Raw genomic sequence first — 23944 nt, 5'->3', positions numbered from 1 at the left:
CATCTTTCTGCTGTTCATGCTTCTTGACTACTATTGTCCCAAAGGTACATCTGTATCTTTTTACACACTGAGGCCAAACCCTCACCCTGATCTGGGATAGCTCTCCCCGCTGATTTAAGAGCAGCTACTCTAGACTTACACCGGCATTACCAAGACAAGAACCTGGTCATGAACTTTTCATCACAAACCTAAAATGCAAACACCCTGTCTACGTCTATAAGAGTCGTTTAGCTGGAAAGCATTTCTGTGTCATTTATCTTAACTGCAGCAGGTAGCAATTTAACTGTCACTCTGCACATGCCAAAGCCTCCTCAAATGCATCTGCTCACCAGCTGATATCCTCTGCAGCAGAAACGGGCCTGTTCAGCTTGTTCTTTTTCTCAGGTGTCCCCTTCTGGACCCGGCCAGATAAGATGGAGAAGAAGCTGCTGGCAGTTCCCGCCGCCAACACCGTTCGCTTCCGATGTCCGGCGGGTGGCAACCCAACTCCCTCCATCTACTGGCTGAAGAACGGCAAAGAGTTCAAGGGAGAGCATAGGATTGGGGGCATCAAGGTAAGGCCTCGGTTTGGATCTGTGGCTTTGTCAAGTTTTCTACTGACTGGAGGAAATTGTATTTCACTGTAATTAACGTTGGTACATGTAAGAGCATGGTCCCAGCTTCACAGGAATGGGGATGTTTCTGGCAGTCCAAGCAATTGCTCGACACCAAAGTGTTAGATAGGGCTGCTGTCCATTGGGATTCAGGGCTTAATTCCCTCTGAGTTTGTCTATATTGGCCATTCAGGGCTTAGGTAGAAAAGAGGCTGAGTTTATGGGTGCGTTGTGGACAGCAACGAGAAAGTAATAATACTCCTAACTTCTGGAGATCAGCCCAGTGCATTCAGATGTGCATGACAAAGCCATAGCTACTCCCAGCTTTCAAGGAAAAATGACTCTGTGTTGTTTGAAGGTGTGGGAAGGTCCTCACCAAAGAGCTGGACTGCTGTGTTGGTGGTCATTAACATTCTTGTGGTATAAATCATTGACCCTTGGTCAAGTGTTGGATTACCCTGTTTTGAGAGTAATAGCATCTGCTCCTTGGCTTCTTCCTTCTCCCTCTTCCCTTTCTACCATAAGGTGTTCTGAAAAATGTTCTTGCTCAAGTGTGTTCTGGAAAATGTTCTTGCTCAAGTGGACACCAAAAGTGCACTCAAATGACCAAATTATCTAGAAGTTTTTGTGCTACTGTACATGACAAATGAGAGGACTTTAACAAGAAAATCTGCTGCTCTGATTTTGTTGTTGTTGTTATTCCTTTGTCCCCTTGAGGTCACGATCAAACATATCTGGGGAGCATAAAGCTGGCAGTAGCTGGTTAGAACAATACCAGAGCAGCAGGAAGGACTCCTGCCTGAGCAGGCATTTTCAGCCTGCACTCTGCCAGCCCTGGCGTCTCCCTGGGCTGCTGGTGAGGAAAGAAGGTGGTTTTTCAAAAGACACCTTCATCAGTACCTTAAATAGCTCTGTGCTGATGCCTACCACATCTGTAATGCTGTGAAAGGGGGCTAGGCATGCGGAGCGTGCAGGGCTCCAGAAACCAGAAAAGGATTTGAAAAAGTCTTCCCTCCCCGCTGCTTTTGGGCTGTTGCTTTCCTGTTAGCTCAGTCCTGTTCCTGAAAGAGCCTATTATGGTTGTTTCAGAGAAGCCTTTGAAGGTCCCTCCTCAGCCCTGTCCCCGTTCCAGCCTGGATGAGGCTGAGGACACACTTGCTTTTAGATCTGAAAATTTAAGGAGAGAAAAGACTCCTGTCTGTAAACAGTCTTACAGCAGATAACAGTTACAAAGCACAAGCATCTTTTACTAATTGCACGCTGTAAGGATCATCATGAAATGTTTTCAGGCTTGCGTGCGCTGTTTGAACTGCTTTTTACAAGACTATGTGACATCAGCTGCACTAAATTATGCTTGCAGAATAAAATCTAAAGCTGAAAGCAATTCCCCTACCCACTTCCCGGTGGTTTTAATCTATCCTTGAGTTTAAATTGACACATTTCATCCTCTGCAACACAGTAGTGAGTCTTTGGCATCGCTGTGCTTTGTTTCTCTAGGGGCACCTTCCAGCAACAAGCCAATGCTTAAAGTGCTGTTGAAGGCAACGTCAGGCCAATTACAGCAAGATTGGTTTAAACTCTCTGTCTGTCTAGGTATAGTTCTTTGTCCCTTTCCTGATATAAAGACATCTTTCTCTCTCTGTAATTTTCCTTCTCTTATTTGCTCGCTTTTGCTCTTGAGCCACGGTTAGATGTAAGTAGTCTAATGTAAATCTCATCCAGTATAAATAATACTGATAGATATCAACCAAGATTTGAACCAGAAAAAGAAATCGAAAACCTCTTCACTATTTCATGTATTTAAGATTTAAATTCCCTGTTACAACTTAGCTTCATAACAGGATTAGGCAGCTTGAAAAGAATGGGCAAGATCCAGATCTGGCAGAGTTTGGTTGGCTTGCTTCATCTCAAGGTCTGGTCTTAACCCAGAAATCTTTGAGCTGGGAATTTTCTCATTTGTTCTCAGTGTGCGGAAGAGTTTAAACATTGATTGTGAAAGGACTGTGGTCAGCAGATGAAAGCTGACCACTGTTCCACTTCTGCCTCTCGCAAATGGCATTTAGATCCTATGTGATTGTCAGAGCCCTTTGTAAAGTCTGCAAGAGAGAAGGGCAGGGTAAAGAGAAGGCCCAGGCTAAACTGATCTTCTTACAGTTCATCCTTAACTGGTAGAGAGAAGAAATTCATATGACTTATCATATGAAATTTCCCAAAGAGCATTAATGGTTAAATCCGTGTTGGAATCCCTAATATCGTAAGCCTGTGTGTGTTAAATGACCCTAGAAGGGAAGATCGAGGGGGAGGAGAGATAGGGGATTATCCCTTCCCCAGACCATTGCACATACCAGTCTGGCAAACACCGACTGAGTTTCCAAGTGTGTCTGCAAATGTTTGTTTCACAAGAAGCCAAGAATGACAACACCAAATAAACCAGAGGGACTTCCAGTATCTCACCGACTTGATTAATGTCTGCACTAAGTCACTTCTTGTTTCTAGTGTTTGATCAAGTACAGCAATTATCCATACTTGGGAACATCCCTTTTTATTATCCTTTAAGTTTAGACCCAGTCTCAACCTAAAAAAAAAAAGCCCTGTTGCTTCTAGAAAAGTTCCCAAACAAGTTTTCCCCAAGTTTATGCCTGCAGTTCCACAGTATCATGTCTTTGTTCAGGGTCCAAAGTCCCTGTCACAAACCCAATGATGAGACATTCCTTGAAAGTAAATACAAGACATGCTAAGTAAAATACCTAATTTGGACCTGATTTTATAATACAGTTCAGACTAGGAAGTTGATCGGGTGTCTGGAGTCCCATTTCCTTGGAGTAGCTCCTTGGAGTTCCACAGGCAAATACTTTGCAATGCTGAAGAGTGGATTAAAAGAAGTCTTTAAACAAAACTACGAGACAAGCCAGTATGGAAATGAGCCACTGAGCAGCCACAAATTTGCATTCAAACTTCCTTGACAGTCTGGTATGTTCAGATGTGAACCCAGGGTTCAGGCCCTCAGCTCTCTCCGCTCCTGTTACCCTGTAATTGCAGCGCTGTTGAAGAGCTGCACCAAGTGGGTTGTTGCGTTACAAAAGGTGAAATGTTGGCTCTGCACTGAGCTCCATCTGTGCCCTGGGTGGGCAACGAGCACAGTCAGACCTGACCAGACATCGGCAGCAACCGAGACCACTTTGCAGGCTGTTTAAAACAGCCACGGCCTCCTGAAATGAAAGGAAATCACAACGTCTGAAAAGTGGAGTGCTCAGCACTGCTATCCCAGGGATGTACAAAGTAGGGGGCTTTGTCAAATGGCTTTTGCTTGCTTGGGTTGAAACTAAGCAAGTTGTTTAAGCTGTCTGGTCCTATGGCTTCAAACCTTCTCTTTCCAAAATTCTGGCTTTAATTGCGACTTGGCCCTTTAAAGGAAAACATGTGGATGCAATTTATGTGTAGCAAAAGAGGTTAAATGACTTCATATTGGAGTTCACCTGCTGCAGCAAGAAACCTCCAGGAGCAATTACACCCTTGTTTTTTCCATCAGCCCTTGACATTCTGTAGCACAGCATTATTGTAATCTCCTGCTTCTGTGTCCTTGGAGTCACCTTCACCATGTTTAATAAAGTGAAATGTGCTGCTCTGGGCAGCAGAAGGCATCAAACGAATATCCAGAGATTTGCAGAGCTTTTATATGCTATGCATCCTGAAGTCATCTTTGTTTGTGTTGGTTGCTTTCTGTATTAATTCAAGATTTACTTCCCATATCCGTTATTTCCTTTGCACTCATTAGAAACAAACGTTCCAGGGGGAGCGCAGGGCAGCGGGTCAGGCTGGAGACACGGGTAGTGCTTTCCCTTTTGCTACTGCACAACCAATAGCTCTGGATATAAGCCCCATCCAGAAAAGTAAGTAGCATGAGGCTTAGGGCAGAAAGAGAAGGGCTGACCAAGCATCCTAGGACCAGACTTGAGGTTGGGCATGTTTTCTCAACTGTTCTTGACAGAAAATTTAGGGGGCCAACTCAGTTGTAGATAACCATTTCTGTTCAGACAGATGCCATGCCATGTTGCTCCCATAGCATAGTTGCTCAAAATACCTTATAGATGGGGTAAGAAGTATAATCTGTATTGTTTCTAGTTATCTTTACATGTTATATGTAGCAGTTGGTAAAGATCTGCAGACGAGAGTGCAATGTTTTGGGCTGACAGTCTGTGGACCAGAGTGGTCTCACAAAGGGGACAAGTGGATTGGAGCTACCTTAGCTGATGTCTTCTAAACTCATTATTCTAATGAGAGGCACCATAATCAGTGCAACTGTCAGTTGATTTCATACGTGGAAGCATCTACAGGTCCCCATTACATACAATCTCAGTGTGGCACTGTTTATGCACTGGTCTTAATTCCTCTTCACATTAAGCCTTTAATGACCCTTGAAATGGGTGCTTGTGATGTTCAGGCCAGCTCTGGGGTCTGTTCATGGTGGCCAAGTGTGTAGAAGGTCCCTGACTGTTCACTGATTTGAAGGCTCTGGTGATGACAGTGCTTGACCGTGGGCTTGATGGTTTGATTTCTTCTTCTAGTTGCGACACCAGCAGTGGAGCCTGGTGATGGAGAGTGTTGTGCCGTCAGATCGAGGAAACTACACTTGCGTTGTGGAGAACAAATACGGCAATATTAGGCACACGTACCAGCTTGATGTATTAGGTGAGATTTCCCTGTTTTCCCTCAACAACTGATCTGTGGTGATGTTGAACAGGCGCATGATGGGATACAGGAAGCAGGAGCATGGTTTCTTTCGCAAATGGCTGAATCATGCATCCTCTGAAGCCAACAGGAAGCCTCCTTTTGACCAGCACTTCAGCCTCGGATCTGCGATCAATAAATTACCTAGCTGGTCTAGAGAGGAGCCAGAGAAGGAATGGCATGAGTGGGGCTGAGATCCTCTGCTCTCGGGTGGTTCTCCTTCCTTTGGCTTGTTTGGCCATGACACCTGGAAGGCATGGCAATCCCAGTTTGCACCCTTTCTGCTGAAAAACAAAGGAGATTCCCCATCTGAAACAACTCCTGCCAGGTCACTGTGAGCTGCCACCACTGAGCGGTGTTGTCCCCTCCCATCGAGAGCGCTGAAGGTTGCAGAGAGGAGACCTTGCTGGAAGAAGGACGGGTAAATTAAGATTTCCTTCTCCTCTGTGTTTCAGAACGGTCACCCCACCGACCGATCCTGCAAGCAGGGCTCCCTGCCAACCAGACTGTGGTGGTTGGGAGCAATGTGGAGTTTCACTGCAAGGTCTACAGCGATGCCCAGCCTCACATTCAGTGGCTGAAACACGTGGAAGTCAACGGCAGCAAATACGGCCCCGATGGGACACCCTATGTCACGGTGCTGAAGGTTGGTACTCGCTCCTTCTTTTCACCCTCAGGGCAGTCTTTCCTCTGCCTTGGTCTCAGTGTTACAGGGACAGCAGCTACATTGTGGGGATGCTTCTCAAAGAAGCCCACTGTCTTGTGGCAAAAGAGTTCAGCACTGAATAGAGGTGCTCGCATTTCCATGTTCATTAAATAAGCCCTAGACTAGTCGTGCAACGCAAACCAGAAACTCCCGACAGAATATACTAAATGCCACAGCTCCTGGAAGGGTGATTATTATTTAAATCAGATTTTTGGGAGCTCCAGGTTTCATTTTATGTAATTGTTTCACGTCTATAAGAAAAAACAGTGAGAGTAAGCCCCTGTTGGGATTGTTCTTTCCTTTAAAGCCTGTGCAGTGGAATATTCTACTTTTGGAGGGGGTACAGCAAAAATGTCCTGAAGTCAATGTTCCAGACTCTTCTGCTTGCCAGAGATAACACAACTACTGTAGTGGCACAGATAAGCAAAGTAGTTGTAAGGGCTGAGGCAACTGTGAGAAATGCAGCATAATAAAAGAGAAGCTGTCAGATTGAATTTGACCTAAACTTGTAAAAATAACTCTCTTTTACAGCTTCAAAAGAGGTATTTTCAGGGCTCACTAAAATAAAAGGCTCCCAACTAAAACACATTCTTTCCTTTTCCAAGTAAACATACTGCAGCGCACATGTGCTAAATAATGCTCAACGACCAGCACCTGAGAGCCAAGACAGTCTTGTTGTTCCAGCCACTAAAATTTGTGAGCTATTATCCATTGCTATTATCCATGCTCAGGAAAGTTTATTTTTTATTGAGCAAAAGCTCACTTAGTAAAACTCCACTTTGTTAAAATGCTTTCTAGAAAGGAATCTTCCAGCTTACAGACAGAGCAAAGCCAGCAGGTCTGGTTTCTTCTGATACAGTACAGATATAAAAGTAAGGAACAGAGAGTGAAAAACAAATTGAACTTTTAAGCCCCCCCTCCCTTTTTTTTTAATAATTAAAGGCATCCTGTGTTTGTATTGTATTTATTAAAATATGTAGTGCCAAATCTAGTTTTTCTGTCTCTCAAACCAGATTTTGTCCCTGCAGTTTTGAGCAGAGGTTGTCCTCTGCATGGACATTCCCCGTGCACTGTACGCACCCTTTTATCTCTTTGTATGAAATTAAAAAAAAAACACAAACTTATCAGACAGCATCTACAAAACTGTAACTCAGCCAGATACATGATAATAAAAGCCAGAGACCCTGGAAATAATTACATAGATTGAAATAACAGATTGGTTGGAAGAAATGGCTGGAGACAGTTCTTCAGGATTGGCAGCAGGCGCTTCTCGCAAGTTGATAAAACTTTTATTTTCTGTCTGTGCCTCCAAATATGTTTGAATTATGCATATTTGAATTTCCCCCTGGTTTCACAGCCCAGTACCACGCTCTGAATAGCTGGCTGTGTCACATGCCATCTCGTATAGTCTCCGAGCTCCGTGTGTGGTCCCCATGGGATAAAGTGCTACCTTTGGGAAGTTTGCAGAGCCGCTACGAACAGGGCTTGTGTCACAAGCACAAGCTCCCATTTTGCTGTGGCAAAGAACATATAAATAGTCCGTATAAATAGTGTTTTAAAATTACGTTTGAGCAGCACCGGGGTGGCTAGGTAATTAGAATTGCCAAATACCTTCTCTTCTGTGGACGGCAAAGGCTCCGCATTCCTCGAAGGGGAGCACAGGCAGGCGTTTGAAAGCAGAAGTTTTGTTTGGTTTTATTTTTGCTGAATAGGACCAGCACACGTCTATTTACTACTTCTGGTTAATCAGGAATGCTTTGAATTGTATTAATGCCTGCATCAGCACTGGGGCACGGAGCATTTCCATTTTGGGATGCATCTTTTGTGCACCAGTACTGGGCCTCCGCAGAGCTGTATCAGGCCGAGCTTTGCAGGGATTTTTTTTTTTTTTGGTGTACGTGCTAGTTTGCTTTTTCAAAAATAATGATGATCCCGTTGTCATCTCGGGGCCAGTCCTTTGGCTGTATGGACTCGTTGCCCTTGTGCCGTGCAGTGCTGTTGCTTTGACCCAGGATCCTGGCCATGCTGCCAGAGCAGGGTCCTGGTAGCAGCCCTTCTGACCTCTGCTGCTTTAGAAGGGGCTCCCCACTGCCTCATAGTATGGTGCCTGCAGGGAGATAAGGCTTTTTTATCAGCCTGTCCTTCCCTCCTGCCTTCAGGAGATTTTGTGGCGCCTAGGAGCTGCTGTGGGGCAGTTTGTATATGGGGAGCATCCCAGTCTCCATCAGAGCAAGGGAGAAGGAGAGGTGCCCAGCATGTGAAATTCCCCCTCACATCTAAATCATGGGGACAAAACCCACCCCAGGCCAGATGGATAAACTGAATGCTGTACTTTCAACCTATTTTTTAAGCAGCCTGACAAAACCAAGCCATCACCTGCGTCAGCTCCTGAAAGCCAGGCTCATTTGTGATCAAAGGAAAGCCCTTGTTCTTTGCAGAAGAGCACTAAATGCATTCCAGTTTTGGAGGGGGGCTGGCAGCACGGTGCCCGAGCTTTGTCAAAGGCTAAATTGTACGTTCGGCATTGAAACATGCCCGGTTTAATTATAAACAAGGCAGCAGCAGCAGGCAGGCACATTTCCCCACTGGTCAGGACAGACAGACCTTGCAGCGTGTGAGCCTCAGAGATGAGATCAGGTCAAAGCCAGCGGGGTTTGCCATCAGACGTGGACACCAGGGCTCCTTGCTGATGTCACCTCTGGGTTTGGCTTCCAATAACCTATGAGATCTGGCAGCCCTGCTGATTTTCATGGGCTGAGAGTCACATTGGCAAGATCAGGCTCTGAAATCAAAAGCACTGAGATGGAGCTGGAGGACATAAGAACAAAACTGAGAAATGCAATTGGTTTATTTTCATTTCCAGGACTGAAGCTGATATTTTTATGGACCTTCCCCAGGCTACTTCTGAGGCCACCCAAAACAGTTGTGCTTTTTTTTGGTGTGTGCGTTTTCAACCAAAATAAAAACAACTGTTTAGGAACAAACTGATATGCAGTTGTGGCAGCTTGGAAGAAGAGAAATAAACCCCTGCTTAACAGCCTGAAGTTTGTTTGATTTACATATGCCACTTTATTTAGTAAAGAAGAGGCTCCTATAAGCAGTGGAAAAAATTACAGCTAATTTCTGAAAGGCAAAGTCAGCAGCTAGTTTCAGACCACCACTGCTTATATTTTGTTTCCAAATTCTATTTTGGGATCTGATAATTGAAACAGTATTTGCTGAGCCCGGTTGCAAACACAAATCTCTGCTTAAGCCCTTTCTCTGGTGCTCCTGTCTGCAGAGTTATTAGGGAACTGTAGGGCCATTGACTGCTGTCAGATGGAGAAGTGGGAAATGGTTCTAAGAAAAAAATGGCATGTGTGCCTCCAGCAGCAGGAACACTAGTGAAGGGGTGGGAGGTCACCTACGTGTGGTTTGGGGACTTCTTCGCCCAAGTCCTGGGTAGGTCTATCACCACAGGGTGAGCTGGGGGTGTTGCTACAGCTGGAAAGAAAATAGGCATGAACAGTCAATCCTAGCTGATATAGGTTCGATGGAGGTATTGTTTGGTTTACTGAAGTTCAGGTTTCTGTCTATTCCTGCAGTCTTGGATCAGTAAAAACGCTGAAGCCGATGCTAACCTAAATCTGTTCAATGTGACAGAACAAGATGAAGGAGAATATCTGTGTAGAGCCAACAATTTCGTAGGCATAGCCGAAAAACCATTTTGGCTCCACATTCGCAAACCAAAACCAGGTAAACCACAGACTCTGTCCCAAGGCCCTGGCAACTGCAAGAATGAGCTATAACATTTTAAGAAGCTAGTGATTAAAATTACTATTCATTTTGTATTACACCCTGTCAACTGATGCTGAATGGCTTTATCTTATTTTCTTGCTAATTTTTTTTACAAGAATGTAACGCCTATACAGCAATTGCCATGGAAAAATTCCCACAATAAAACGACTGTCAAATTTTGCTATCAACTCTTCATGCTTTTATTCCTTTCCCTTCCTTACAATTGAGTGCTGATAACAGAATTGCATGCTAATGACCTGTGATGTTTGGTACTATGGAAAACCAAGATTTTTGCCCCTAAAACTGACACAATCATTACGGACTGACTTCTGTCCGTTTGAGGAGTAATTGGGAAATAAATATCAATGTTGACTCATACGAGCAAGCACATTAAGCAGAGAGCAGTGCAGAGTTGTGAGCTCTCTGGTGTGACTCCAGCTGTTGCACCCCTGGAGGGTTTGGCACCTTCTTGGGATCAGCCAGAGTCACACTGCAGTATCAAAGGCTGTATGATAAATATATGGCTTAGAAATGGCCATTCTGAAAATAATTCTTAAAAAAAAATTGACAATTCAATATTCTTCAATGAACTCAATATTTGTACGTTCATCTGATCAGCACTTGAGTCTTTCCCCACTACCTCTCACCTCCTTTCTCATTTCTTTCCTTTTTTCCTCTTTCCTTTTTCTTTCTCTCTCTTCCCCCCTGTACTCACCCTACTAACTGAAGGTCAGTCATATTGTGGGGGCAATTTTTCGTTTGGATGCTTTTGCTTGCATGCTTCTTTAGTGGGACAGAGTAAGAACCTGGTGAAGGGAACTTTTTTGCTTTTGACTACAGGTTGCAGAGGGGAATGAATGAATAAATGTGGAAGATGGGCCGTTGGAAAAAAAAAAAAGAAAAAAGAAAAAACACTTTAATCTGCTTTTGAAATTTGCCTGTGGTGTCCTCACACTTGCTGGGAATGTGGCTTATTCTCTGTTTTCCCTCTTTCTATATGTGTGTGTTTTTTTTCCCCGTAGACGGCAGGTGTTAACACAACGGATAAGGAGCTAGAGATTCTGTACTTGCGAAATGTTACTTTTGAGGATGCTGGGGAATATACTTGTCTCGCAGGGAATTCTATTGGTTTCTCACATCACTCTGCTTGGCTGACGGTGCTACCAGGTATTTCCTTCTGTGCTGGCCTCTCCTTCCTTCTCCAGGGTGCTTTGATGTTTGCTGTAGAAATGCCAGGTTCCTGCTGACACGTTACCCAGGGAGGGCTCCCCTCTGGGATTTGCCATGCCGGTGACAAACCGGTGCAGCAGAAGACCCCTGTTGCATACTCACAGCTGGCAAATTTTGCATTTCATCTCGGGATTTAAATTACTATTGCAGCAATGATACAAATTGCCCAGTATCTTTCTAGATGTCAATAACTCAGAGGTGCTCACAGCCTCTGCATTAGGAGACTGTCTCTAGGTGCCAAAATCAGTCGCTTTGTCTCCTTATGCTGCAAGTGTACCCAGTGGGAGAAGGAAACTCCCCATCAGACAATCCAGGACACCTACACTGGCCATGTACAGTGGATCATCTCATGGAGAAACCTTTCTGTCCAACCTCATATCTCAACCAAAAATCAGATGCACAAGTAGTTGGTGTGAGTACCCCCGTCCCTGCCTGTAGCATTATTTCCACTTCACGGATGAACAGGCGGAGAGAGCGATCTCGGACGGGAGGTCGACCGGAGTCATCTGTGGACAGAGCCCAGGAGTGCTGGCTCCCAGGGGCATTGAATGCTGCTTGCTCCAGCTGAAACCGATGAAAGCTGCCACGGGTTTCAAACCCGAGGCCAGAGTGACCTCAATTTTGTGGTCCTTTCATGTGCAAAGCTCTCGCTGACAATGAAGCCAGCGCAGAATATGCAGCAGGAGGGGTCTGCCCTCCAAAAGAAAGGGCCGAGGCTGTGCTGTGCCTTCACCTGCAAAATCTGCCTCCAGCTATGGAGGCAGCATGAGCACAGCCCAGGAAAGCACCAGTAGTGTTTTACAGTAAAGCTAAGTGGGTGCTGTGCCTTGCAGAGGGTGCAGGAACAGACCTGGAGTATGTTCAGTAGGCCCTTGTAAGCATCCCATACCCACAGCTTTTGCTCACCGAGTCATAGACCACATTTGTTTCTATCCCACAAATGTCTTGGGATATGTTTAGGAACCAGGAACTTTGGCATTTCTAAGCTTGACTTTATCTGTGTGGGTGATTTGCTCGTAAACACTTCTCCTGGGGCTCAAGAGGGTTTCCTCCACGCCTGACCCCGCTGCCGGTGGGATCTGCTGGTCTTTTCTCTGTTTATTTGCCAGCTCTAAAATAGCTGATCCTATCCTGTTTCTGCTTCTGCCATCCACTGGATGACAAATCACTTCCTTTGGTTAGAGCACTAATATCCCTGTTATTTAAGAATCTCCTGATCCTGTCTCATTCAACCGTTACGCTGTTTTTATAATGTGTGAACTCACACCTCCGATTTAAGCAAAGAACAAACGGGAAAAAAGAAAAACACCTGAAGTGGAACTTTATATTGAAGTCCCATGCAGCAAAGTACAGCTGTCTGTGCAGCAGCAGGCTCCAAAGCACTGCCCAAAGGGAGGGAGGTGCAGGATCCAACCCTGCTGGGGAACCTGACTTTGTGAACCTGTCCTCGTGGAGCAGAGGGCGACGTGCTGTGAGCTGTGGCACCAACCTAGTGCCTGATCCCGAAAGATCTGGTAACCCTTCCCTGCAGGAAGAGATCACCGCCTGGCAGGATCAGGCCCTGCACAGCTGGCACATGGGCCCACATGCTCTGGTGCGAACCCTGTGCTCACCCATGACCGTTTCTCCATGTGCACCCTGGAAACAGCCACTGAAGACCTGATTTGTAGCCTGCTGCTGCCAGCAGAAAGGCTCCTGCTGCCTGCCGAAGCCGCTGATGGACATGGGATGTTAGCAAGCTGCCCACGCTGGCGTGACTTCACTGTAAAGTTTCCTACTGCTGACTGTTCCTCTGATGCTGGTCTGCCTTTGGGGGACAGAAAAACGGTCCCACCATGGCTCCTTCCTCTGGTCCAAGTGCCTGTCCTGAAGGGAACAAGGGGAGAATTGCAACCGAGCCTTGCTGGTCCCAAAAACGCCTTGCTCTCAGGTGGCCACTGCTGATGGGCTCATGCCACTGTCCTCCTGGCTCAGCCACCTCTCCAGGCCAGACCTTCCGGCCTCCTCCCAAAACAACAAAGTTTTCACAAAATAATTATGTAGCTTTCTATCGTGAGACATTTTCCTGTTGTGGTACCTTACCCCTGGGTGCCCTTTGAGCCCCTTTGTCCGTCAGGGCAGGCACTGGTCCGGTGGAGATCTTCACTGGAGCTCTGGGCGCACCCAGTTACATGGTTTGGATGTGCAGAGAGAGCATGACATGGTTCAGAGGAACAGCACAGACACGTGGAGATGCCTTCAGTCTAGAGCAGTGGTTTTCAACCTGTGGCTGAAGGCCCTCCAGCATCACATCAAAGGGCAGTAAAATCACCCCCCCACAAAAAGCAAACCAAGCAAATACTGTAGCTACAGCCACAGGTGGAAAACCACTGGCCTAGGAGGGTCCCCTCGCTGAAGTCAGTCAGAAAATCGGTGTGGATGAGCAGGTCCTCCCCAAATTCTTTGTGCTGCGTGTGTGTGGTTGCGTGCAGGCAGCTGCTGGCCCCATCCTGACTGCTGTCTCTTGTCACCCTGCAGCAGAGGAGCTAATGGAAATGGACGATTCAGGCTCGGTGTATGCTGGCATTCTCAGTTACGGCACTGGCTTAGTTCTCTTCATCCTGGTGCTGGTCATTGTGATTATCTGCAGGATGAAGATGCCAAACAAAAAGGCCATGAACACCACCACTGTGCAGAAAGTCTCCAAATTTCCACTTAAGAGACAGGTAACAGAAAGTAGATACAAGATTCCTATTCCCCCCTATGGTCATTCCTTTTTTTTTTTTTTTCCTTGAAATTTCCTTTCTAGGTAAGAAACTCTACCAGAAAGATGTTGCCCAAGAGGGACATAACTTGGCTGCAGTCTAGAAGTCTAACGCCCTTTTATTCATTTGTTTCTGTTCCAGTGGAGCAGTAGCTGGTGGCGTCTGCCTTGGGTTCAAGCTCCCAGTGCTTGGCTGCCACAGAAAGCAGGTCTTGCAGGGGAGCAGTATAATCCTGGCTCCCTGGCAGAGGGGTAATTTGGGGAGCAAGAGCACATTAAATGTGCCTGTTCTGTCCGTTCTCATGGAGATGAAAGAGGGTCATCTTTCTCCATGCACTTTCTGCCATTGCAGCGGGGCAAAAGGCACCACATAAAGCTACATGGTGAAGTATGTGGATTTCACAGCTCGTGGTGGGCAGTTACAGTGCCAGGATAGAACCACAGCCTGTACGTGCACGTGTACACCTGTGTAGAAGCATACAGAGCAAATGAAGGGCTTATATCACCGCTGCCAGGACTCTTCCCTGCTGGAGAGCACTGGCTGACCCATCCCTCCTTCCCACCAGCGAAGACGGTGACCACGTGTGCCAAGATCAGCTCATTTCTGCAAGGGTGGGACAGATGAGAGATGGGGGGTGGGAGGGATTTCCTGTTTCAAAATTACCAGTGAGATGTCAGAGATAGCTCAAAACTCCTCAGTGACCCACCTAGGGCATGTTCCCACCCGCTTGCCCGCTGGGACTACAGTTGGCAATAACACTTCATTTGCTCTACCCAAGCAGGTGTCGTTGGAGTCCAACTCTTCCATGAATTCCAACACACCCCTGGTCCGGATCACGCGTCTCTCCTCCAGCGACGGGCCGATGCTGGCCAACGTCTCCGAGCTGGAACTGCCTCCAGATCCCAAGTGGGAATTGGCACGCTCTCGGTCAGTCAAACCCACGGGCCGGGTCCCCACATTTCCCAGGAGTGTCACCATCCTGATACCCACTAACACGCCTGTTATTCCTCCCTCCAGCCTGACCTTGGGGAAGCCGCTCGGTGAGGGGTGTTTTGGCCAGGTGGTGATGGCAGAAGCAATTGGGATTGATAAGGACAAGCCAAACAAGGCCATCACAGTGGCTGTCAAGATGTTGAAAGGTATGGGGAGCCCACGGAGGGCGGAGCAGCATGTTGCGCTGGGGTTTCCTCTCTTTCCTTCTCTTTTAAGTCTTTTGTACAAACAGATCCAATAGAAGAAAGCAAAAGGGGCCTTCCTTCCGCTTCACCCACATAGCCTGGGGGCGAGGGCTGTCTCCTTGGAGAGGATGTAAAGGTGTAAGTCCCGTCAGGAAAAGGCAATGGGAATTAACCCGGTTCTCTGCCAAGGGGTAATATGATCACTGAGAAGAAGGGGAAGCACCTTTACTTCTAGCCGGCTCCGTGAAGCAGTCTGCTCTTTACTCCCCCCATAACCAACGCTGGCTATTTTAGCAAACATTTTTCAACAAGCTCAGGTGGAGCTTGCAGAAATTAATCTGCCAAACTCCTTCTGACCCCTCACTTAAAAAAATCAATCCAAAACTGCTGAGAGGTGGAAGGGAGGCCAAAATGGGGGATGCACTGGGCACCTCCGTAAGAGTCCCTGTTTCCCATCCTGCCCCCATGCAGTCTTTTGGTAATCACAAGCGAAATCCCCCTGTGGAGTTCGGGTGGAACAGGCAGGGCAGTTGCCCTGTCAGTGAGCAGCCCAGATCTGAGGTTACACGGGGTGACATTTTTTTAAACAAAACTATTTCTTATCAGAAAAGGATTCTTTAGATTTCCTTCAGTCCATTCTGAAGTTATTTTTGGAAGCAGGAACATTCCCATCTCTCCAAACCAAAGCATTCGTATGGGTAGCTTTTCCCTCATTTTTCTACTGTTGTAGAAAAATTACAGGTTTCCGTGCAAAAATTACATTCCTTCTCCTATCCTATATCCCAGATCTGATCTTCCCCCATCCTTAACCCTTTTCCCTGGAAGACAAGGGAGAGAAACAATCAGTACAGAAAAATGGTGCCAAGTACCCAAACTGACTTTTTTTCTTTAATGTTCATCAGGGTGAAACAGAAGATGAAAGGTATTACTGATTTTCATAGCAATATTTCTCTCCATTTATTCCATTTTTATTTTTCAACAAATACTCTCTTTTTTGGATAATAGTTTTTGTTTTTATTTTGATTCTTCTTCCCAAAGTAGAAGAAAAACAAATACTGACAGTTTTTGCATACTTTTTCCCCATTAAAACCCTGCATGGCTGTGCAGCAATATTTTACAAAACACTTATTTTCATCCTGACGTTTTCTTTCTCTCCCTCTCTTGTTTTCACCAGATGATGCCACAGACAAGGACCTTTCAGACCTGGTCTCTGAGATGGAAATGATGAAGATGATTGGGAAGCACAAAAACATCATCAACCTCCTCGGTGCCTGCACACAGGACGGTACGAGCTCACAGGGTGACGGGAGGCTCAGGGTGCTGTGTTTCACACTCCTGCATCCACAGCATTGCTCTTAGTGCTCAGCATGGCTTTCTGGAGCTAATCTCACCCCAGATAGGACCTGCCCGCTGTATTTGGTCAGTGCCGAGGGATTTTTCCTCCCTCCTCTGCCTCACTCACACATTGACTGTGTGAGACCTGGCTAGGCCCTGCTGACGGCCATATAGCTGGCATCAGCAACAGACTCCTGTCTGTGTCTGATGTGGTTTGGCTTGGATTGCACCTTTCCCTGAGGTCCTCCTGTACGTCTTTCTTCTTTTCTCATCGATATAAAATGATGTCCTGGAGAGAGGCAAGGTTTGTGACTAGCCCCTCTATTAACTGACTGTCTAAAATGTCTCAAAATATAAGATTTCAGGGGTCAGCTTGCACATGCTTCCTCTTTTTCTTCTGGATGCTGATGGCGTTCTTGCTTGCAGGACCACTCTACGTGCTGGTGGAATATGCATCGAAGGGGAACTTGCGGGAATACCTCAGGGCACGTCGCCCACCTGGCATGGACTATTCCTTCGACACCTGCAAGCTGCCTGAGGAGCAGCTGACATTTAAAGACCTGGTTTCCTGCGCCTACCAGGTGGCTCGGGGCATGGAGTACTTGGCATCTCAGAAAGTGAGTTTGAGAAGTCTCATTTGGTAAAAATGCTGGTCAGCCCTGTGTGTTCAGAGACGTGTGTGTGTATAGGCAAATTCAGGCAAATTTACCTATACAGGCTTCTCCCTTTAAAGACCAGATTTTTCAGTAAAAAGGATCTTGGTATTTTTGCAGAAGGCTGAAGCTGTAGAAGCCTGTTCCCTGTGTGCAGGTTGCATTCGTGAGCTGTGGAGCTGAACAGCCCTGGCTGTCCCCTGCAGGCCTGTTAGCATCTCCAAAGGGCATGCAGAAACACAGGCAGCCCAGACCCTGGTGCGTGTCCTCAGCAGTTCAACCTCTACCGCTTGTAGAAGTAATTGGTTTTCAGATGTGTGATCCTGGGGCTCTCTCTGCAGTGGTCAGGGTGGGCATCACACAAAGTTGTGAGCTTCCACCCTGGGAGGCATTACCTTAGATGACAGAGTCAGGAGCTCCCCGCACCCCTGTCTTTCCTCGATCTCTCTTTTGGGATTGCTGAAGATGGAGGCGCTTAAAAGGAAGCTGAGATCCCACTTGCAGTGCACGTGTTTGCAGTTGTCACCAGCACGTGTAGGCTCGTTTGGAGCAGAGCTGGCAGTGGATTTGGCATGGCTATGCCCAGGATGCTCCCTGGGGAGTACTTTGTTGGCGTTGAGCCGGCTGCTGTGTTTGCTTACATCACACCCTGGGGATTAGTCCTGATTTACCCTGACACCAGCAAGTGGACGATCAGGCCTTTGAGTTTGCTAAGCTGTGCACCAGCTGGTGTGACCTCTTTCTGGGCGTAGGGAACACAAAGGCAAGAACAAGTTCAGCTCCAGATTTCAGGTGTGTTGGCCCCGTGAGTGCAGTTCAGAGTGGATGCTTCGTGGTGGCTTTCAACTCCCTCTCTGCACAGTGCAGGCTAATACAGCTTGTTTGTCTGATAACAGCTATGATGTGTTTTGGGTGTATTGATGAGTCTTTATTTGAAGATTTTTTTACTCTAAACATCAACCTGCACTCATCTTTGTGGAGGAAGGGGGATAGAAAGAGCTTCATGTCCCAGTAGGCACCCACAGAATAGGGAAGTTTGATTTCTCACCCATCCATGCATCCCCTTTGGAGAAGGAAAAGCTGCACGGCCGTGCCAGCGCCGGGGCTGCCAATGAGGTGTTGCTAAGAAGTGGCTCCCACTGAGCATGCATGATGCAGCGATGACACAGAGAGCGAGGAATTAAGCAGTGCTCACAGCTTTATGAGCTTGGGAGTCAATGAAACAGCAGCTCGTAAACCACACGTTGCTGTTAGTTCCAGACGCAAGCAGCTAAGCCCTTATTTATTGACTTGCTCACCTTTCACAGTGCATTCATCGCGACTTGGCAGCCAGGAACGTGTTAGTCACTGAAGACAATGTGATGAAAATAGCTGATTTTGGCCTTGCTAGAGACGTTCACAACATCGACTATTACAAGAAAACCACCAATGTAAGTACAGAACTGCCAAGAACTTGTAGTTTTCCTTCTGGCAAGGAACTGCTGTCCCTGCAGCAAGTGGCCCTCACTCCACATCTCCCTTTTTAGAGGGGCTTAGGAGGAAGAGATCTGCCATTGGCCTCACCTGTGAGGGACCACAGACAGGCTGATCCCAGGAGTCCGTCCACCATCCATTTTCTTCCTGACAGATGGTGCTGGTGCTAGCAGCTGGTTGAGAGGTCTCGGCTCTGCCAAGAAGGCTCTAGACTAAGAAACCAAGGTTTTTACCAAAGGAGCCTTTCCAAGCCTGTTGCACTACTGTTCATAAAGGTCCCAAGGAGCCAACCTCAGGCCCCACCAGAGCCCTTGAGTGAAGAATATCACTTTTTGTGTTCCTGGAGCTACCTGGCTTTCATGCACTTCTCTCTCTTTTTTACAACTGAACTCCATGGATCTGCTACCAAGGGTGAGAAGAGGGTCCCAGCCAAGGGCTGAGTCCCAAAACAGTTCAGATTTCTGCCATGCTGCAGAACACAAAGCACGTCCCAGTGCTCTGCAGCAAAAGAGCAAAAGCCACAACTACAACGTGGTGCAGAGGACAGCAGTGGAAGAGCTGAGTGTATTGTGGAGCTCAGCAGGTTTGCAGCTGCAAGGGGTTTCAGTGCTCAGGCAGTCCTACAAAGCCCACAATGATCCCATGCAATATCAAAAGAATATACTTTTAAAAAATTATTGGGAATTTTAATTACAGCTCAGATGGATTTCCCATTTGAGCTGTGTTGGACAGTTGACAACCTAATCCCATTTGTGCATGTTTATGACCCTGCTGTAGAATAGCCCCCTGGAAACCTGGGTTCAGGCCTCCTTCAGACTTCAGTGGGATTAGAATTTGATTCTCAGAGGATCTGGCCCTTGATTTCACTCTAGGCAATTTCCCCTCTGGTTCAGCCTAAGCAGAATTTGGTCTAAGCATCAAACTGCTTCTTCCAACCAAAGAGATTGAAACTGTTGTCCTATGCTCTCTGCCTCTGAGCTAGCTGTATTTATGAGCAATAGAAGCTGTTCCCACACGAAGATTTAGATGCTCTGATATGTTAAACCTGCCTTGGCAGAGAAATACAGTTCACAGAGAGCATTTACTGCAAAGATTGTTAGCAAAGATCCAGGGATCAAATGCTGTAATCTGTTTATATGTGTCCACTACTGCTTTGCCCAGTGACCGGGAAGGCAGATGTGGTTGTTAATGAAAATGTTTCAAACTGGATTAGAAAAGAAGATTCAGATGGTGCCGTTGTGGCTGGGGGAATATGCTGATGGGATGTTCCCATTGTCTTCCTAATTACAGGGTCGGCTGCCTGTGAAATGGATGGCTCCAGAAGCATTGTTTGACCGGGTCTATACTCACCAGAGCGATGTGTAAGCATTACCCACACTTTTTAAAAAATAAAACAAAATAACAGTAAAATAAACCCAAAAATATATGTACTGCTAAACTCAAGCAGTTCTTGCTCTGTGCTGGGGCGCCTGGGGATGAAAACACAAATGATTCAATTTCAAGCTGCAGCTTTGCACACGTGGTTTTGTTTTTCTGTTATCTAGTTGCTTTTAACTAAGGATAAATCTCCAGTAGGCTGCTGAAAAATTACTGGGAGGCAGGCAGGTATTTCTTGTGCAGTTTATAGATGAGGAGATTCATCCTGCAGTCAAAAAAAAACATGAAAAGAAAAACCATTAAAAAGTTACCCTTGACTTCTTCCAGACTTTGACCCAGACAGTTACACTTGAGTTGAGTACGTGGGATGAGCTTGAAATATTCTGCCCAGCATTAGTAGAGGTGATCAGAGAATAGTCAACAGATATATTCTCAGATTAATTTGGCTGCTTCATTTATTTACCTTTATTTTTCTTAATCCCGTTTTGTCAGTTTTAGTGTCTCTGCACTGTAAGCAAACAGCAGAGCCTATGCTAAATGTAAATCTATCAGGCTGCTACCTTAAACATCTCTCTTTCTTTTTCCTGACTTGAACAGAAAGTAGAGCAGTCTGGGAAGCAGTTTCAGATCACATCTAAACTTTGCAAGGACTGAAGTAGCTCAATATGCACACCGGCTTTTTTATTTCAATATTTGGATGATAATAGCTTTTTACAGTAATTTAGCAGACAGGCTGCCGGCTCCCCAAGGCTCACTGCTTGCAGTTGGACAAATGAATCATTTCTATTTCTGTAAATTTCACATACTTTGGCTTTATTGATCTTAAATCATAGTTTCCATGCTTAGGTAATGCTGCATTGGGCATGACAGATAAATCAAAGCTAGAGAACAGGAGAGAGAGCATGCATGAAAGAGAAACAGAGACAGATAATCCCTGTTTTTAAGAAGAAAACGAAGAAGGCAAAAGATATTTTTGAAAAGAGGACTTTTAACCAGAGCACAGCTGCAGGACTGGAGTGTGTAACATTAGTGCTTTGCTGATTTTTGTTGGGGTATTTTTCTCCCAGCTTGGCCAGTGAAATGAGTGTTGTAACAAGCAAGTTTTGGTATCAGCTTGCACAATTAGTGGTCTGTGGTTCCAAGCCTGCAATTCAGTGAAGCTGTGCATGAATAATTTGATTTGTTCCATTCAGTGGAGCTGGTGGAAGACCTAACAAAGAGCTGGGGGTAATAGATGGGCTGTCACCTATCTGATTAAATGCTCATTTCAATTTCAGACTTGGTGCCTGGGATTTCTTTGCTATTGAGTTGGATCAGCAGAGATCTCCAAGTAACTAGTAAAAATGGCCTAGGCAATTAGTCATGCTATTGATGACTTTGTTAGCTATGCATGGCTGCACAGAAATAAAGCAGAGCAGGGGGGAGGGGATATGGGGGGTGGAAAAAAAAACTCATTGAATTTTAAAGATCTTTCTTTGGTTTCCAGCTGGTCCTTTGGAGTGCTACTATGGGAGATCTTCACTTTGGGAGGGTCTCCATACCCAGGAATTCCTGTCGAGGAACTCTTCAAACTCTTGAAAGAAGGCCATCGGATGGATAAACCTGCCAACTGCACCCATGACCTGTGAGTGGAAGGAGGGTGAACCAGCAGCTTTCCCCTCACCTCTCCCCACTCCCCATTCCTTCTGTGACCACAACAACAAATGGCCTGCTTCAGGCTGCTGGGGCATCACATACCTGCCTCATTCGATGGGTGGCAATTTGGGGCACAGCTCTGGTGTCTTGTCTTTAGCACAGGTCCTTGTCCTGCTTTGAGAGCACGTATAGGCTTGAGGTGATCAGTAATGAGGGCTTGGCTCCACAAAACCCTCCTCCTCCCCTCCCCAAGACGACACCACAGCCTCACACCCTCCTCACCTCATGCCTGAGGGACGCTGTCCTAGGAGCTGGGGCCGCAGCCTGCTTTGCGTCCCAGAAAATGACACAATTACGCTCAGTTCCTCCTCGTTACTTCAGCTCCAGTGACTCCTCAAGTCAATGTGAGCAGAGGAGGCTTCTCCTACCCATGCTCAGCAGGGACCTGCCGCCATCCCCTCAACGCTGGGCTTCATCCCTGCTGCTTCCTGACATGGCGGCTGGGGCTGAGCCGTGCTGCTCTCCTCTGCCGTAGCTTTTCTCTCAGGCAGACGGGGTTTTGGGGGCGAGCTTTACCACAGGTGACAATCTCTCTTTCCCTGTCATGCCCCACAGGTACATGATCATGCGGGAGTGCTGGCACGCTGTCCCCTCGCAGCGACCCACCTTCAAGCAGCTGGTGGAAGACCTCGACAGGGTCCTCACCGTGACGTCCACCGACGTGAGTGTGGTGTTGGTGGGGGCACGCGGGGAGGGGTGGCTTGTCCCCAAGGGTGCTGACGGGTCTGTCACCCCCTCAGGAGTACCTGGACCTCTCAGTGCCCTTTGAGCAGTACTCGCCAGCTGGCCAGGACACCCACAGCACCTGCTCCTCGGGGGACGACTCGGTTTTTGCACATGACCTGCTGCCCGATGAGCCCTGCCTGCCCAAGCACCCCCCCTGTAACGGTGTCATCCGGACGTGACGGCCCCCCCGGTCAGACGGATGGACGGACGGACGGACAGACAGGCAGCGCGCCCACCCCAGCGCGAGCGTGGGGCGCCGAGAACAAACCCGTAGTGAAGGATGTTTCCGTGAAACTGCTTGGCGACGCTGGAGGATTTGTGTTGTTGAGCTGTTCAGGGTAAAAAAGAAAAAAAAAAAAGAAAAAGAAAAATCTTTATTTTTTATTTTCCCATTTGCTGTATAAAAAGTCAAGAAGCACTGTTTGGCCTGAAGGAACTAATCTCTTGCCAAGATGATCTATCTTGTATGATTTTTTTTTTGGTATTTTTTATTTTATTTTTTCCTAAGTAGAATGTTAAACCTGGGGGTGCTGACCTCCAGCCTCCACGGTCGTGTGCCGAGTGCCAGAGTAGCCGATCTGTGCCTGCAATACGAAGAAGAGAAAAAAAAATCTTCCTTTTTTTATAAAAAAAAAAGCTAACGGAAAAAAAAAAGTGTAAAGAATGTAGAAATTCTTTGCTTATGCAATCTGTACATGAACCTTTTTGGTGGAGCTGAAAAGCCACGTTGCCTGCAGGGATTCATATATTTATAAAAATATCTATATTTTTGTTGTCGTCGTTTTTATAGCTTCATGATCTTATTACCCAGCTACCATAGAAGGAATCTTTTTTGGAAGAAGAAGAAGAAAAAAGAGTAAAATGCAAATCGTCATGGAGAAAGGAAAAGAAAAAAAAAAAGAAACAGTCAAGTGATCCTAATTGGAGGAGAGCATCACCCTGCCGCTAGCCAGGTCCCACGGGGACTGAGCACCCATGCTGCTTCTCAAGCCCTGTCCCAACCTGCGGGAGCAGCCATTTTGGGGGAACCTTGCTTTCTGGAGATGGGGGTGTGCATACTTTTGCTTGCAAAGGGCGAGTTGGAGGGGAGCAGCTCCTCCGGCCCTTGGCGCCAGTGGTTTGGCTCCATCTACGTGCAGTGACTTGGAGAAAGAAGTTACGGGTACCTGTAGGCAAGAGCCTTTAACTTATATCAAAAAGGTTTATTCCAGAGAATCTGTGTATATATCTATAAATATATCCTGTATATATATAAATAAATATATGGGAAAAAAAGAATGTATAATACTAATGCAACATAAAGCAGTACTGAGAGAGAGTCTCAAAATATGAGCATTGCAATCTAGGATATACTGATCTGGGTGAAAGAGAAGATTTTTTTGTTTGTTTTGTATCTTCACAGTTTTGTTTTAAAAATTGTACCTTAACATGTATATTTGTAAAGTTATTTATAGACATTAACATATCTGTTCATCGGTTTAAATAGCGTAGCGTTACTGTAAACTTTAAATTTCACTGAGTTTAAGGGTGTTTTTTTTAACTTATTAAAAATGGAGAAAAAATATATTAATCAAGTTTTTCTTTTGTGTTTATGGGAAATATTGAAAGAATGTATAGATGTACAGTCCTTTAACAAATTACATTTAATGTTATAAATATATATATATGTATTTGTTTAAAAAATATTAGTTTATCCTGGATTGCAGTGAGCGAAGGTAAGTTTATTTTT

At 46.1% G+C, this 23944-nt stretch overlaps 1 protein-coding gene across 2 annotated transcripts in view; it reads left to right on the top strand.

The window, feature by feature from the left end:
* Positions 1-22695, top strand: part of FGFR3 (fibroblast growth factor receptor 3) — a 52428-nt gene extending 29733 nt beyond the window's left edge. Inside the window, exons 4-17 of one of the 2 annotated variants that reach the window (XM_035547250.1) lie at positions 385-554; positions 5159-5282; positions 5777-5967; positions 10827-10971; positions 13552-13739; positions 14557-14705; positions 14796-14917; positions 16131-16241; positions 16718-16908; positions 18252-18374; positions 19708-19778; positions 21281-21418; positions 22045-22150; positions 22230-22695. In XM_035547250.1, the coding sequence (XP_035403143.1) occupies positions 385-554; positions 5159-5282; positions 5777-5967; positions 10827-10971; positions 13552-13739; positions 14557-14705; positions 14796-14917; positions 16131-16241; positions 16718-16908; positions 18252-18374; positions 19708-19778; positions 21281-21418; positions 22045-22150; positions 22230-22394 (1994 nt within the window). In that variant the 3' untranslated portion in view covers positions 22395-22695. The remainder of the gene's footprint in view (positions 1-384; positions 555-5158; positions 5283-5776; positions 5968-10826; positions 10972-13551; positions 13740-14556; positions 14706-14795; positions 14918-16130; positions 16242-16717; positions 16909-18251; positions 18375-19707; positions 19779-21280; positions 21419-22044; positions 22151-22229) is intronic. The other variant, XM_050710355.1, reaches the window with a different exon arrangement.
* Positions 22696-23944: the final 1249 nt, after the last annotated feature.

This window comes from Cygnus atratus, chromosome 4, assembly GCF_013377495.2.
Source record: "Cygnus atratus isolate AKBS03 ecotype Queensland, Australia chromosome 4, CAtr_DNAZoo_HiC_assembly, whole genome shotgun sequence".
In the NCBI taxonomy this organism is placed as follows: domain Eukaryota; kingdom Metazoa; phylum Chordata; class Aves; order Anseriformes; family Anatidae; genus Cygnus; species Cygnus atratus.
Note: the sequence above shows the minus strand (reverse complement) of the source record. Positions and strands in the feature narration are given on the sequence as shown.